This window comes from Cimex lectularius, unplaced genomic scaffold (genome assembly GCF_000648675.2).
Source record: "Cimex lectularius strain Harlan isolate CLEC.00 unplaced genomic scaffold, Clec_2.1 scaffold130, whole genome shotgun sequence".
NCBI lineage: Eukaryota > Metazoa > Arthropoda > Insecta > Hemiptera > Cimicidae > Cimex > Cimex lectularius.
Window position 1 is genome coordinate 737,798 of NW_019392755.1, and position 18,256 is coordinate 756,053.

The 18,256-nt window shown below is 34.6% G+C and overlaps 1 protein-coding gene across 3 annotated transcripts in view; it reads right to left on the reverse strand.

Moving 5' to 3' along the window:
* LOC106672528 (kinesin-like protein CG14535) overlaps window positions 1-18,256 on the reverse strand; it is a 347,817-nt gene that overhangs the window by 129,263 nt on the left and 200,298 nt on the right. For all 3 annotated transcript variants that reach the window (XM_014404053.2, XM_024227302.1, XM_024227301.1), the window contains one exon: window positions 12,516-12,675. In XM_014404053.2, the coding sequence (XP_014259539.1) occupies window positions 12,516-12,675 (160 nt within the window). The remainder of the gene's footprint in view (window positions 1-12,515; window positions 12,676-18,256) is intronic.

The following is an 18,256-nucleotide window of genomic DNA, read 5'->3' on the forward strand; positions in this document are numbered from 1 at the left end:
CTAAAATAGTTGTGTTGCCTTCTATTCAAAATCAAAGGTATTCTACTACTATATTAATTCAATAATTTTGACAAAGGGAATTAAGGGATAGTTTATAGCAGGTAATTAAATCTGTTATTAGTTCTTAGAAATTGAGTTATTGTGGTAAGGCTTTTGAGGAGGAAAGGGTACAGGCAACGGAAGGAATCAAATGGGGGTTGATAATATTCAAGCAATTAAGCCTTGCGGGGAGCACCCCTATCGGTGTCCCTACAATTATCTACCTCCGACAATATATAACGGTCAGATTATCGTCTCACCATTATATGGCTATAATTTTCCGAGGGTTTGAAATGTAAAAATACAACAATTTATTAATGAAATAACAATTTATTTATTGTCATTGAGAAGTGAGGATTTTTCAATGTAATGAACTAACGTTAAACGGTTTTAAGAAAATTTGGCAGTAATAAAGCTGTTTTATTTTATCGATCTCGTGGGTATTCAATCAGAGTTTGTGTTTGAGTTATCCTTGGCTACCGTCCAATCCAGAGCACGTAAATCCAGGTATGGCCAATGTTTTCCCTCGTCCCCCTACATGCTTGCAGTCCCTATCTCCGGTTCGTACGTTCTCGCAAAACGGGCAAACAAATGGAGAAAATTATGTGAAATATGTTTTGAAAGGAGGCGAACGGTCATAGTGATCGATTTATCTGTCATTTACTGATAATATGAAATATATCCTTGTTTATCTTTTGTACGATTTTACATCGAATTTCAGTATTCAATGCAAAAACGTTTTATGATTATGAAATAAATAATTAATATTACATTCATTAGAGTTCGTGTTCAGATTGACCGAATAACGTTTTGCAATTAATTAATATTTATATAAGGCATTGGTTGAGTAAAAAAGTCAGCGTCACAAGCGGGGTTGGAACCCACGACCCTCGGCTAAATACGCCACTGCTCTACGACTTGAGCGAACGTGCTTCGATCCACTCGGAAAAAATGCCAAAAAGGAGGGAAAATTCGAAAGGTGAGGTTGGGATGGGAAGTTAGTGTCCGAGTAGATCGAAGCACGATAGCTCAAGTTGTAGAGCAGCGGCGTATTTAGCTGAGGGTCATAGGTTCGAATCCCGCTCGTGACACTGACTTTTTTTATCTCAATCAATGCCTTACATAAAGATTAATTAATAGAAAAATTAATATTACAAATTTAACTGTTAATGCTAATTTCGGAAAATGAAAAACTCAATTACAAATACTTAATATAGGGGGATTAAATATGTAAGTGGATAGATAAACATATAATAAAGTAAATAAACTGATAGTAAAGCACACAGATATATAGATTTGTAAAACAAAGAAAAATTTAGAGATTAGGATAGTTAGTAGATATATTCATTCACTAGTAGAATGAATATATAAACAGTCACAGAAAGATAAATAGTCCAATTGATCCGTCTAAACAGTTATATTGTTGGTATTAAACTATTAATTTAGATATATAGATGAATAAATATACGTGATGGGGTAGATAAATAGTTAAAAATCGGTGAAAGACGGAGAAGAGGGTGCCTTACAAGAGAAGATAGAAGAAAGAGAGAAAGGGTGGAGAGATTGTGGTAGAGATAGAGATAGAGATATATAGATATATATATATATATATATATATAGAGAGAGAGAGAGAGAGAGAGAGAGAGAGAGAGAGAGAGAGCGAGAGAGAGCTAAAGAGAGAGAGAGAGCTAAAGAGAGAAAGATAGGGAGATTAGAGAGAAAGAGGGAAGATAGAGCTGAGAGGGAGGGGGAATGAGAGAGGGAGTGAGAGAGAAAGAGAATGATGAGAAGGGACGATTAATGGCAAGAGAGGAAAGTGTGTTACACACCATCATAGAAAATTTGAATTGAAGACAAATTTAAATAATTTGTCATATTTGTAATATATAATTATTACTAAAAAGTATAAATTTACATGTAAAGTAATGTAATTCCTTTTCCAGGTCTTAACGTCTGGTCAGAACCACGTTACAATACTTTTTCCAAATTTATCTCAAATAAAATTCCAAGGGTTGTGCCGGGATTCGATCCCTGATCCGCTAGAAATACTCGGGCGGTCGCCGTAATAGCCATTATGCCACCTATATTTATGCAGGATCAAGTTACATTCCACACGTAATTAGTCCCCTAGCGAGTTTTAGAAGAAAGAAGTAGCAGATTGCATCAGATGTAACAGGAAATGCTTCGAATTCTAGCAGGAACCTAAAAAGGCAATGTGGACTGTACAGGCATTTGAGGAAGATTGATATTTCATCACGGTACGTACAGATTGTGGAAGGAAGCACACAAAATATCAAAACTTACTGACAAACTGGTGCTACGGTTTCCCGGGGGTCGAAATGCTTTGTAACTCAATCATTGATAAAGGGCATACTAATCAAATTCCTTGATGAACTAATACTCACTGGAGTGCTATAGGTATAGAACGGGTTATACAATAGCTCGCAAGAAGCGCAGTACATTACAAACCACCCATATACGGCACTAATCAGACTGAAACTATCCTACGGCTCACTAATCTGGTGGACCAAAGCTCATCAAAAAAGCTACTCAAACATTAAGCAGTACACAAAACCTCACAAACACTGCTGTAACTTCCTCCATTGGAAATATTTTCAGAAGGAGAAGGGAGGTAAGCCAAAGCATTTACGCTCCATAAACAATCAAATTGGATGCGAACTAAACACTTTTGGCACAAAACAATAATTAATAAAATCAGACACATTCTAAGAAATAGGGACTGACCACACTATATGATCATGGAAACACTCTTTATAATATCCTATAAAGTCTCAAAAGTCTACAACTACGACAAAAGAGAAGAAGGAAAGACAAAAAAGGTAATCAGATACAATGATATAGTATACAGATGACCCCAACACAAATGAAGGAACCGAATAAGGCGTTTTCTGCACAACGTAAAATATTTGCAATCAAACTTGCTGGGGAAGTACACCTTCGTTATCATGGTATATATGTATCACCTTCGGTTGTGCCGTAGACTGAGAAAAATCCTCATAATATCGGATAGCCAATCTGCTAATAAAGTATTAGGGTATAGAAAAATCTCACCAAAATTAGTTTAAAAATGCATGCAAAATCTCCGAAACCCGAGAAAGAATTACAACCTGATGATATCATACGTACCAGGACACAAAGAAATTGAAAAGGCTGTCCAGAGGAGGTTCTGCAAGACCATATATATGCCCTGAACATATTGTCGGGATAGGACAAACAAACATAAAATCCTCCTTCACAGAATGGATAAAAAAGTGGACAAACTTTAGAGGTGCTAGAGGCAGTAAGTGTTTGTTAACAATATCATCACAAATAGAAGCAGCCTCACTGCTTGAGTTAGAGAGGGCAAATCCCAAAGAAGTGATTACTACATACTAGTCACTGGCTTCTGAGAAAACGTCTACATGACATCGGTAAATCAATGATGACCCCATTTGTAGGTTATGCAACACATAGGAATAGAAAAGCCTGACGCATTGGCCAGAGGAGGACCATATAGAGGCCCTGAACCTATCATTAATAACAAAGAATTTATCATCACAGAATGGATAAAAAAGAGAACTGGGTAAACCCTAGAGTTGCAGTACATGTGTGCTAACACAATCCTCATCAATCAGCGATAGATGAAGGTGATTTATAACTAAGAGAGGAGTTAAAACTTATGAGAGTTATAGGGGTATATACTGGTTTACATACCCAATCGGAGGTTCAGGAATGAGGAAAAAGAATCAGCCAGCTATATCATTTTCGAATGCGAAGCAACCGCTCATAGAGAGATAACATGGGATAAAAAGAAATCCAGGGGAAGGAAATGTACCAATGACCTATTACTTCTCAGGAGAAGGATCAAATCGATTGCAATGAAGTAAAGAACTAGGAAAGTACATACGCAAGGTTGAAGTACTTGGGAAACAAAAACCCCCGCTTATAAGTACCAATCATTTTATGCAAACTCCGAACACTAAATTTAAGAAAATTCTTATTATCTTAAATATATAACAAACTTCTCAGAAGACTAATCAATAAACAAAGAAGAAAATGTTCTTCGTGAAGAACTTTTCTCGACTTTTTATCAAAACACCTTTCGTTTGTTTATACTTTCCAGGGGTTAAGATTTTCGGCAAAATTTGCCCAGTAAAAATCCCTGCTCACTTCTTATCGCTGCGGCATATGTTGTCCCCGGCTGCGAATGACACCTCAGAGGGTGTCGGTATAAAAGACACACCATTCCCGAGGGAATAAAATTCATAAGGCGTCTCCTTGCCCCCTCTCCGCTTTTCGGGTTGCCGAGTCCTGTCGCGTATGTCGGCCCCCCTTCACGCTTTGTATTCCAAGAGGCGAGCGCTTCCCAATTATTAGCCCTCTGCCCCCGCTTCCTGCCTTCCAACTCACGGGGTATTGATCAACTTCAAGACAGACCGCGACCATCAATAATACTGTCGAAATCTGCACTTTTTTTTGTATCGACGTATGCTCTCATTTTCAGTCCATTAGGAAATAGGGAGAAAAAAGAATTTACAATAGAAAAACAAAGCTAAATCAATTACAAACCAACCTTAAAGCAAATCAAATTATTACAATTAAAATATTAAAAATGGAAACCAATAATTTTATCGTTCTTTTTTAAACAAGAGCCTAATCTATTCAGCTTTGAAGTACAGCAACAATAATATTCCTTACTTTTGGATTATGTTCTAACTGTTATACTCACCTGCCGATGCTCTGGTATTTGTTATATTATTCCGTAATTTGATTTATTTTAAAGTTACACATAGGGCTTTAAGTCCCTTACATGTACATGCATGAGAAACAAATTTAGTTTTATAAACATAGTAAAATAATAATAACAGCAATAACAAAACATAACAAAATATATAAAACATTAATGACAATAATATATTCTTTAAAATATTAATTATTTGTAATGGAATGATGAAATCACATTACGAAAAAAAAGCGGAAACAAAAAAAAGGAAACAGAAAAAGAAGAGCAAGAGGGAAGAAGAAAAGGAGATAAGTCTGTTGTTTTTACGAACTTAGATGCCATGGACTTGAAACAAGCCACCGACGAAGCAAAACGTACTTCCGGTGGAAACAAATTCCATAGGTTTTAGAGGAGTGTTGATGGCTTGAGATTTGATTGGTGTGTTTAGACAAGGAATGAGGGAAAAAAGTTGATAAATATTGAGGACACTTATTTGATTTAATTGTAAATACATACATATATTACACACACACACACACACACACACACACATATATATATATATATATATATATATATATATAAACTCTAAGTGTATAAGTGCTGAGAACGTTCAGGTTGCTGAAGACATTAATATAGGAAGAAATATGATTCCTTGGTTTAAGATCATAATATTATCTAATGCAGGAATGATAAGTGATTTCAAGGCAAAGAGCAGATTGAGAGTCTAAGAAAAGAGAAAAAATAACACAGTAAGAAAATAATAAAATTAGTAGGGATTTAATAAGGAGAACTTCAGTTTTCAGTGGAGTGAAAAAGCTAAGACATTGAAGTGGATATGATTGAGTGGATCCTTTTAATAATAGAGCTCACGAGGTCCATGTAAGCTTGGAGTTAAAAATAATCCCGAGATTTTTAACTTTAGGACAAAAATGAATAGGGGAGCCATTGTTATGAAGAGGGTACAGACAATCTGTACTAATTGGTTTATTGGAAATTAATAGGGTCTGGGATTTGTAAGGGTTTAAAAAGGCCATTATTTTTTGACCATTGGTTGAGAGAATGATCATGAGAAGAATCGCGGTTGAGCGGAGAAATAGCTTCAAAGATGTTACTTGTAGGACATTTAATGTAAAGCTGAGTGTCATCAGGATAAAGATGAAATTGGAAAATACTAAAAACTAATGTACGATCATTTAGAAACATGGAAAAAGTAAAGTTCCAAGAATAGAGCCTTGGGTACACCATCTGAAATTGATAGTAAAGAGGAGGTAAAATTTGAATTTTATACGCTTAGTACTGGAATATTTTACCCTATGTAGCATATTTTTACACGTTTTGCTTCTCTTAGCTTTATGTTCTTTTGTTTATGAATGTAACAGCAACGCGAGTAATGCAATTTCTCATTGTGTTATACTTTTTGACTTAAAAGTAGCCCCTAGCTACTGGTGATGGCTCTGGCGTGTACAGCATCTATATTTTATGTCTCGTTGTATAAACACCATCTATCACGTTCCTATTGCCGAAAACAAAGAAAGCGGGGAAGATGGGGAAAAATTAAGTAACACTTAAAAAACGTGGGAGGGAATTATAGGGTAATAAATAATTTTCAAAACTTTTACTACTCTCCATTTTACTAACGATGGTGTATAGAACTGTTCTTGAAGAAAAGTTGAATAAGAATTATAGCCTTAAGGAAGTTCATGTGCGACTATGATATTCGAACATAAATTTTTCACCTGATTTTTTAGCAATGAATAAATCCAGTAACGTCGGGTATCAGGTTGATTCAATTTCTAATAGCCTAATGAATTCAAGATTAAATTTAAAACCTACGCCATGCGGAATTTTCCTCTTACATTTGTGTTATTACAACCGTATTGTGGAAGATTTGAACTGAAATCCACGCCGACCGGATGGAGTTTCTTTTCATGAAAATGGATCAAATGTGCGCTTCAACTATTTTAACCTATGTGTTAAGCTCGGTATTAACTCGGTATTTTCTTGAAGTATGTAGTTTTGAAATGCCGTATGCCTTTCATTTTCAATTATATATATGATTTCTCATTTGCAGCAGTGGTCTTTCTTGGATAATGCATTTAAATCATTATCTCTTTCAATTGAGGTGATTTTGTTTCTAGCATTGTCGGCTTTGGCTGGGTTTTTGTTTTTTCGACTGGCGTTTTATTTAATCTATTTATTTTACTGTAATTGCAAATCCCTGAAATTAAAAGTGTTATTTTTTGAAAATCAACACAGAGCTTTTTGTACAGTTTTATGAGTTGATGTTCATTGCATTTGACTTTTGTTGCAAAAGTTATTGTGGTTAAACTATTCGCGTTGGGTTTACTAAACAGCTATTTTTCTAGGTCGGGCAGATTTTATTATTACAAAGGAATGACATAATCTTTTATTACTAGAAACGGGGACTACTACGCTGGCCAAATGTAACCACGGCTTAACTGGCTTGGTTACACTAGCAATATCACACGTGAATCCAATCCCCGCATCACTCATAGCTTTTTCATAGCTATATAGAATAAAATTGTGAAAAAATGTACACGGATTCAATACAATGCAATGCTTAAATTTTTAAGAAATCGCCAGATTTCGTTTGAAATATAACCTTTGTTTTAGTAAATCTTGGCTGGTTACTGATAAGTCGAATTGTTAAAGTTTTGCTTAACTTCGGTTTGCTCTTTTCTAAGGCTAAAAAACGGTTTAACAATCATAGAGGAATTAAGATACAACAAATTCCATTCCTCACTCACAGGTCATCCCAATCCCTTAGTATCCCAACTTTCCTCTACCAAACTTCCCAATACTCCACACCGCCAACTGCAACCCTGTTGGCCTCGTCATCTTAAGTCGAGTGATAGCGAGGATAAATGCCGGCAATTTATTATCATTGCAAAAGCTGGAATTGACTGTGGGTTGTGAGAAGTGATAGGCTTAACTCTGCACATGTTTGTATGCATGTACGTACATGCGCGGAAACAAATCGGTATCTTCATTTGCTGGCGTAAGTTACTAATACTATTTATACAATACTATTTATACTATTAATACTTTTTATACATTCAAATGTTACCTAATAAACATCATTAGTATTGTTATTATAATAACTTAGATAAATTTCCAAGTCTTTTAAACATGATATGTTACAGAAAAATAATTAAATAATACGCCCGCTCTTAAGGATATATATATCAAGAAAATAGGAAAACCAGTGGCCATTCACAAGCCAGGAGAGAAATTAAATCGTCCGTTTCCGGATCGGATTAACAATAATAATGGTCCGGATTACGGCAAGAGAGCTTTAAGTGATCAGTTACCAACCAATGAGAGTAATTAGTGAGGTCGGTTACTTGACTCGGTGGGAAGCCGGGCATTAATTTCCTTCAGCTAATATCCAATACAAATTCTTCTCAACGGCCTTTAAATTTCTTCAGCTGGCTTTTCCTTTGCCTTTTTTAATCTTTTTTACAGCCGGTTTTTTCTGAATGCAATCGAAACGGCAGTGAAATTGTTTGCTCCGAGAGAAAGGGTTGTTCGCATTATCGTTTTTGCCCCCGGGCCGGGCAGGGGAAGAGCTAAGTGCCACTAAACGAGCACTATAAAAGAAAGTGCTTAAACAATTTATTAGTAGGGAAAGAACCCTAATACCGTCAATGGGAAAACATAAGTGATTTCACCCCTGTTTCTTAAACGAGATTTATGGCAGGTTCCCTTATCCATAGAAACAAATCATTGTTAAACGTAATACAACCTATGTTATGATGTTAAACAGATTGTTATGGTATTTTTTTTTAAATACAAGAAAATAAGCACAATCTTGTTCATACAAAATAGCGATACCAGTGTAATTCATATTTGAAACATGTTGGTGGATGCCATTGACCCTAAACTTTTTCTCGTATTGCTTACAGTATTTCACATTTTCCTATCCCTTTTTTCTTTTATCTCTTTCCTTCTGCTATTCAGTGAAGCTTTCTCTCGCCACTTTCGTTTCCTGCTTGGTGGTTAGGGATAGTTAGGGAAGGTGGAAGTTTAAAGTATGTGTGGGGGGAAAGAGCCGAACGACTCGCAGTAAGCTTGCAGTCGGACTTACGCATTCGAGATTAGAATTCTTTTAGAAAATAAATTTTAAGGACTTTCTACAGTCTATATAAAAAAAAGTAATATAAATCCTAAAAAATAAACGCTTTTAACGTTAGAAGTGTTTACCACTTTTTCCCTTACGAACACTCGGATTAAAGTATAATCTTGAAGAAAAAAGGAAATTCAGTTGTAACTGCCAAACTTTCCGGTTACAATCATTGGCAATGTTAAGGTTGAGTCGGAATCAAAAAAAATTGAGATCGCCTCTAAAAACTTAAATATATCAATACCTATACATATTTAAGATTGTTTTGCCCTGATGTTGACCTCAAAATAGGTCGAAAGCTTGGCGTAACAACTGAATTTCTTTTTCAAATTTCAGCAATTTGCAGCATTCAAGAAAATAAAGCCAACATTTCAATAAACATTACATTCACATAAAGTTAATATGTACGATTGAACTCAAATGAAAAAACATAGTACGAACAAATCATAACCAAACAGGCATAGAAACATGGATTAAAACAGAAATTAGGGCACTATTCATTAAAAAAGACAAATTAATTAAACATCTACTTGGAAACAAGAAATTAAGTAACTAATACTCTCACCATCATCAGTAACAGAAATTTTACTGAAAATATGTGAAGACAAAAAATCAACAATTTAAATAAAAAAACCCTAAACAAAAAGCTCACTCACCTACACTTAATACCACCGTACACCACACGCGTTATCCTACAAATAAATGCCCCTGAAATAGCATTTTTATCTATTTTCTTTGGGTAATAATTATCGACACAGTTGAAAACTTACATTTGCATTTTCTGGGATATTTGCTTTTTCCCCCGCTGTCGAAGGTAGATTGTCAGGGAAATGTTGTGAGCACGTAAAGCAGACGGTTAAACATCGACTAATGGCTGGTTTTATACTCGTCGATGTTAATAGAAGGCAACGGGCAAAAACTGGTCTAGCATGCAGACCCGGGAAAAACGGAAGGCACGATATTTTCCTAACGACGGTGGTCAGGAATTAAAAAAAAAACAGGAGCGATCGGGATCTCTTGGAATTAAAAAACGCCTTTTACCTTCACGCGAATCGTTATGCAGACGCCGCTGTCCCTCAAGAGCACTCAATGGTTTCCCATTTTAATAATTTCGATAATAATGCTCGAAAATAACTTTAATATTCTATAACGTTTATTAACTTTTATTAATATATTTTCGAACCGATAATGATTAATTAAAGTAATTAATTTTAAAGGTCAATTAATTTTTTCTTCTTGCTGTTGCTTTATGAATATTTAGATTGTTTTTAGTTCTATGAAAATTTCGTTACCTGTATTTAATCTGAACATTTTGATTAAAGGACTTGAATGTTGAAAACTTGAGTTGTTAATCAAACTAAAATATGAAATAACTTGTTGTGTCGATGTTTATAAATTATTTAGTTGTTAATAGAGCTTTTTTCATGAATAAGTTTTAATGTTTTTACTCCAAAAGGTACGGAAAGTATTTTAAAAATTAATTCTTGTTTTGATACGAGTTAAGGTAAATATTTGTTAGATATAATGAAGATGGGTATCACGAATAATTATATTGATTAAGCATTCAATCATGATTAAACATCACATAGATGGATGTTCAGCACTAGGTATAGACTACATAACCAGATCAACTGAACCTGGTCTTGCGCAAAGACTCAGCTCCCGTAAATCCGGGTCATGGGGGGGGTCCCATGTCGATTTTAACCATAACTGTTTTAACTAAACAAAACATGATGAAAATATTGTCGGAAAATCCCTCATTATTTTAGGAATTATTAAATCACTTTTCATTATAGATCCAATCAGTCATGGTAATGGGTGGCAGAATTTTAATAAAATTTATGAACTCGTAGTTCCTCACTGATCATGGCGTACAGCCGAAACTCGTTTAATTGACATCAAAACGACGTGAGTTGAAGACCCATGTCATCATATACACATACAGATTATTACATTAATTCTCACAATTATCATAAACTTCCAGAGATTTTTCGCAGTAAATTAGGGATGAGGAACTACTGAGATTAAATAAGTGATTGTAGGTGTGCCACAAGGGTCAATAGTTGCTCGCTGTAGTACACAGTTTCAAGCCCACAGATGAGAATGCATTACAGCTATCATTCGCAAATAGCACCGCGTTATAAAGGAGTAACCCTTCGACTTCACATTTTCTTTTGCTACAAAATCACCAAATTAATACTTTATAACAAAACGAAATAAAGTTTATCTCCTCAAAGTCCCGACACATAACATTAAACTCCGCTGTGAGACTTGGTGTACTTTACTTTTAATAGTTTTATACTTTTAGAGCAAACCTGTTCCTCCATCTTAAAAATTACCCTTTAGAACTCACATATGATAGAAGAGTAACAAAGAATCTGCACACACGATTTAAAAAGAAAATCACTCAACAAATTATTTGAAATTCCTTAACACCAGACAAACCGACTAAATTACCATTAACATCAAAACTTTCGAAATATACATACTCAAATCTATATGGATGTAGAGGTGTCAAGTTTATGAATCGACTAAATTTTGAAAAATTCAAAGACATAATGTTTTCAATCAAACACTATATAAACAACGTTCTTTTATGTAACATTTTATTTGGACAATAAATACACAGAGAACTTCACGTGTTAACGGTTTTTTCCTTTATCAAAACCTGTTACAAACGTTTTCAGAGTAAGTTGCCGGATCACACAAGCACAAATTGACCAAAATTACCCCGTTGATAACTGACAATAATATGGATCAGAAACCTCTGAAGTGATTAAAAAGAGGATGTCAATGAGTAGTTTCCTAAACAACACCACAGTTGTGTATAATAATTATACAGTGTAGATAAATAAATGAGTTAAAATAGCATGAATCACACCAACTAAAGAGCACTTTGACCTATTCCAACTATTAAGAGTCGTTCTTGGTCAGCATTACATATCATATTTTTAAAAATACATTTTTTAAATGATCAATTTTTTCAATAATTTTAATTTTATAAAATGTTCGGCTTGTAGAGCTGTACACAAGTTGAAAATTAAAGACAATTTATAAAGAACAAAGTAAACGAATGTGTCTATCACTGTTAATCAATATTTATTTTGATCAAATACAACTGTTAGCATTAAGGGAATTGTGATTAATTTGGCTCGACTCGTCATTATTTTCTATTTATATTGATACATAATTGTGTATTTGGTTTTGTCCATAAATATTTATTTAATAAAGTAAATGTTCATGATGCTAACTTGAGTTCGAAAGAGAACAGCGACAAAATGTCGAATCCATATCACACCTCCCTAAATTGGCTATACTTTGTTTATGTTGAATCTGAGAGTGAAAGGAAGTGAGATTTCATGGGTCAAGCAATCGGCAGACCGGTCCCTTCGCACTTTGATTTATAACGGGGGTCGTGCCCGAAACTCGGCCCTGTGTCCTTACAAGAATCTTTTACGAGATTCCCCGTCTCGGACCGTCCGCAAATGGGTTATGGAAAGTGGCCGTCGTGACTGGAATCCGGGCGGGATGTTCCATACTATTTCAGACGGTGAAAATATCCTATCAGATTGCGGCTAAAAACGTTTCCAAGGGTTCGTGTCTTACCTTGCCGAGGCCGGAAATTTCCTTGGATCCGAGACGTCTGAGCAGAGGAGGAGGTATAGGGGGCGGATATTTGGATAGAGCCTGACTGAAGCCGTCGCCATCCCCTGTGAGTCGTTTCTTTCGATGTGGCGAACTTCCCAGACTCAACTTGGCCGTGGCCCTGAAACCAAACAAGCAATACATCCACTTCAGCAATATTTTTACTAAATACAAATATGTATAAACCATTATTTTGGGCATATTTGAATGCTCACTGACTCTCTCCATTTCTTAGTGCTAACAGGAGAGTACAGAGGCTGCCCTCGACCAATGTAACATGTATTTCTGAAACCCGTTATTTCTTCCAGTATTTATACACAATATGATCGGTTATGATAATCATTTTCTAATTAAAAAATGAGGTTTCGATGATAAAAAAACGTTATTCCCTACCTACAAGAAAAATCGATTTCACATTTTCAACATGGAGGCCATAGACTACCTAGACCCGACACATTTTGACTTGTTGGCCAGACCTGGCTCCATGTGGCGTCGGTACGTCTGTCTTGACATTGCTTCAATAACATCAAATAAATTTTTGTAAATCGGCAAATGTTCGCTTTTCTGTGTAGAAAAATAGCATTAATAAATTAAGCTCTGACGGTGATTACGGTAGTATTTTAGAAATTTATATAGATAATCTTGTTTCCTTGCCGTCTACGCACAACTATCGCTCATTTTTACCAGTAAAAAAATTGATTATGTTTATGTAATAAATTTTTGTCATTACGTGGCGGTAATAAAAGCCGTAGATCACTGTTTATTTTAAAAGTAATAAAAACTTCACCGCGCTATAAAATTTAGCAAAAAAGTGGATGTGGCCCTACAAAAATTCAAATAATAATCTTAGACAACAAAGCAATTCAGATTCTAAATAGGACATGTATAGATTATTTAATAATGCCATCTATGGTAACACCAAGTAAAATATTTGAAAACGATTGACTATAAAACTTGTTTCTGGAATGCCACAAATTGAAAAATACGTGGCTCGACTAGATTTTAAAGTAATGAGTTTAAATGAAAATTTTGGCTCTGCCCACGTACACAAAAATCAATTAAATTGAACAAACAAATATANTATATATATATATAGGGTTTGCCGTTTCGAAAATTGTAATGTATGTTGCTATTTCGCCAAATTTGGAATTGAGAAAAATACATTACTTTTTACTGATATGGGTTTTTTTTCTATATAAAATCATCGACTTGTACTCACATTTTCTAGAAATATGTGATCACTTGGATGTCGCACTATAGAATGTAATAAAAAATCCTTATGTTGTTTGGATAATAAGAGGCGTGACCATGGTATACATACTAAAAGCATAATTTTAAAACCTTAGTTAATAATAGTAATATGAACACTACTTGTACATAATACTTGAAAACGTATTGTTATAAAATGTATTTTGTTTTATACATTTGTTCATTTTATTTACTTTGTTGTACTTATTTAATTATTCCTAAATTTAATAAAACGTTTGTTCTGTGAATTTTCATTTTTTATTACATACAATTTGTACAAAGCATACCGAAATAGAATGTAACAATAAACAAATAAAATATGTAATAAAAAATAATTTGCCTTTTCTTTTTTCAATATGTTTCATGAAACGATACCAAGGTAATTGGCGTGATGGTAACCCACTGTAAACATCATTACTTTATTAAATATTTTTTCAATCAAACCTTCTCGATGTATCTCCTTTTTGACATAATGAAGGTTTTAAAGAAATAATTAATTAAGGTTTTTATCTCAACTGAAAACCTTAATTAATTATAATATATTAATTTGTCAGGCGGACCACGAAATTAGTGAATTTAATGAGTTTTAAAGAAAGATAGTTACAAAAATTTCAATAAAGGCTCATCTTTGTTTAATCATTGAAAAACTGAGTTGAACCCTTTCGAGAGGCTTTCTTAATATATAATATCATAAATCTGCGTTCTACCCTCAGTTATCATTGTGCGCTTTAAGAAGACCTATGTTTATCAATCAGAAATGTTGAGTCGAATCAGAAGGAAACCAATATATTAAGTGTAGTCTTTTATTATCTAGTAGCGTGAAATGTTTAATTTGTCTCATTCCCAATTGTGAAAATAATTGAATATTAACTTTGATGTATAATATAGTTATTTTGAAACTTTAGCAAATCTATTAATAAGCCAAAATATGTGTAAATGAAAAACATTTTCTCCACAGTAATGAAATTCGTTAATTTTTGTTTGAAAATAAACTAAGTATACTAGCCAACGATGCGCTTCCCAATACCATCGTTATACAATATTTGACGACATTGCTTGTGAAAAGCAGGATCGGATTAGATCTATTTTTGCATGGGTCTGCATAGTGGTATTTGGCCTGGATTTTTATTTGCTTCCGATGTCCTCAATTTCACCTGAAACTTCTTAACTCCTAATAGTTTTATCCTCATTTAACATTATTAGAATTATTCCCGCTAGAAAACAAAACATTTCTTCTTCAAGCTTCTGTCATGTTTAAGAATTTTCTAATGTTTGTTTTTTTCTCAAAAAAACAAAAAAAAAACAGCACAAACGTAATTGTATTTAAATTTTTAGTATAGTAGCAATTCTTATTTAAATGCATATATCGTGCCTACAAAGAAGACGAATTGTTTTTGAAAGCGTCGTTATATTTTGATACCTGTAAATTTAATTTTTAAAATTTAAATAATGTCTGTACGCATGAAAACTATTAGGAACAGCCGCTACATATACTTTAAAAGATGATTTTTTAAATATTGTTTACTGAATTTATGATATAGAAGAGAAGGTTTATTGTCTTAGAATTTCAATCACGCCGTTTCTTTGTCCCTGGTGTTTAATATTTACAGCAACACTGTAGCTAAATTAGACAATTGGCGTGTCATTGATCTGAATATTTCCTTTATTTGTCAATAGACCGATCCTTCTCAGAGCACGGACTTTTACACCTGCGAAGAGATTTCTAACGTTTCTAAGCTTCACGTTTCCAAAAAAATTGTTCCTTTATATTTTGCAACAGCGCATTCTCAAGTATGCCTTTATCTTTCCCATTAGGTGTTTATAATATATAAAGTCTCTATGTTTGTTCTGTCTTATCTGAGCAAGTCGACAGTACAATGGCCCTGTCAGTATCCTAATATTAAAAATGAAACATCCTCAGTTATGCTCTTATCTTGAATTTTTCCGTGAAGTACCGTGAAGCACTTTCATTCTCTTTGCATACTTAAAAGACGATTTTTGTTTGTTTTCCCGTTCACCCATACAAACGCGCGCGCGCACACACACACACATACACACTCTCACTCATTATCTTTTTCCCTATCTATCTATCTGTTCATTTTTCTATCTATTTCTCGTTCCCTATACCAAAATATCATTGAAAACCGAGCAAAAGTGAATAGGGATATTTGTAAGTAACTCTCATTCTATTAATTTTAAATAAATTAACCGATACATACTTGTTAGTTGATAAAACAAAATAGAAAACAAAAAATTGTAGAGAACTTTGAGACGCCTTGCAGCAATAGCCTGCCACCAGCAACTCAGTAGAATATGGTGCAGCGAGTGCTAGAATAGAACACTAACTGGAATGTTGTTATGGTTACTGATTAGTCGCAATTCTGTCTGTGTAGTGACAGCAGAAGGAATTGGAACTCACAGGTAGAAACACGAATCATCAGTAAACATAACAGCATTCCAATTGTTGTTCTCTTCTAGGCAGTCGCTGCACGATATTCTCCTGAGTTGCTGGAGGCGGGTTGTTGCTGCAAGTCATCTCAAGGTGGCATACGATGTGAGGCCAACATCTCACAAACGATTTCGAATTCGTAATCGTTTGTGCTGATGAAGGCCTTGCAAATACTTTTTCTACTTCATTTAGGATCTGGCGAATGACAATATTTCTGTCCTCTATTATATCTAATTCACTTTTCTTTCACTCACTCTCTCTCTCTATCTATCTATCTATCTATCTATTTTTCTCTTATATATATCTCCCTACCTATTTCTTACTCTCTCTCGTTCTTCCCTTCACCCTTTCCCCCCCTTTATCACTCTCTCTCTCTCTCTATCTCCTTCTCCCCCTTAAACTTTTCCTTTCTCATTATCTATCTCTGTATGTTTATGTGTGTCGAGTTGTAATTACTAGCTTGACTAATAAGAAAGATTAAAAAAACGAATATAAACAATTTATATATACATATGTACACAACACACACACACACACACACACACACACACACACACACACACACACACACACATGTATTAGCCCTCCTATCGCGTGAAGTTAATTCAATAGAATTGTCGAATTTATAATCTTTGCTCCGGTAACCTCGTGTTGGTAATTAATTCAAAAGGCATTATGACGACATCTATATTCGTTTTATTGCACCTATTGGTACCTAAACTTGGGTGGTTGCAGTAAAGTCAATATCCACCGGAACAATAACAAACCTAACAAAGGCACCGGCAAACAGAGATAACGCCGACATATGCACACCACCCTTCACGACTTTTGGAAAGAAACTTGACTTCAAAAATTTACCGAGGCGCAGTTGCCAAAACGCGTCTGACAGACCAACCCAGTTAGAATGTCAGACCACGATGACCAATGATCGGCAACGAACGAATTTCAGATTTGTCATCCGGCAGACCACGGGAGAAAATCTCATATTGGATTATTGTAATAATTTATCAAGAAAATGTCTCTTCGCCAGACGAAATTATTGTCTTCGTATTCATTATTCCGTTCTAAAGCAATGATGGATCTCCAATCCCCTCTCACAATTAAAATGCTAATAAACTCGTGGTTGGAAGAAAAAATCCTTCGTTTTGAAAGTGCTCTTCGTTCCGCATGGCTTTTCAAACGGTGCGTCGTCGTCACGCGACGAACCCTAGGCCGGATGTTTGTATTTCATTACGTGTGAAATTGTGTTTCACGGTTGGTGAAACTGTGGCCGCCTCGTATTCCACTTTGTCCTCACCGGAACAAGACCACCGGGGAGGCGAATTTACATTATAAACAAGGGCCCATCCTCAAGGGGGGGGGAGGGCCTTACGCCTTTTTTTCCAAACCTGAGTCGCAGCAAATTGTTAACATACCTCTCCATCCAGCTCACTTCTTCGAATATTAAACGGTCCCTCTTCAACATCCCCTTGTCCGTGGATCAGCATAACCGGTGATCGAAAATCGGTGAAAGTACGGTTTGTACGTACTTCTAAAAAGGTTTATTTTTCTCAATTAAAAAATTAATTAATTAATAATTAGCAAGTATTGTTTTATGAATAAATGTCTGAGTTGGTAATAGAACGAAATTACAACCCTTCCACATTATATATAAAATATACTTCATATCATAAGTTTCAGAAATGTACGTAGTAGCCCATACTTGTAAAACTGTAATAATAGTTTCAAAGTCCTGATGAAGGAACGTCGAAACTGACATCTAGAAATCATGACTAAGCAACTAAGTGTTTTCTTGCTTTTCAAACTGGCCTTACTCTTGATTTTTCAATACCATATTATATTACGATAATGTCTACTCAGAAAAAACAACAACAATAAAAATTTAGTTAGAAATCACAGAAAAAAACAACTAAATTTTATCTTTATAATAATATCGTGACATTATGCAAACGAAAAATAACTCCCGTAAATACTGATACTGCTAGAATATTATTTTTTAAATTTG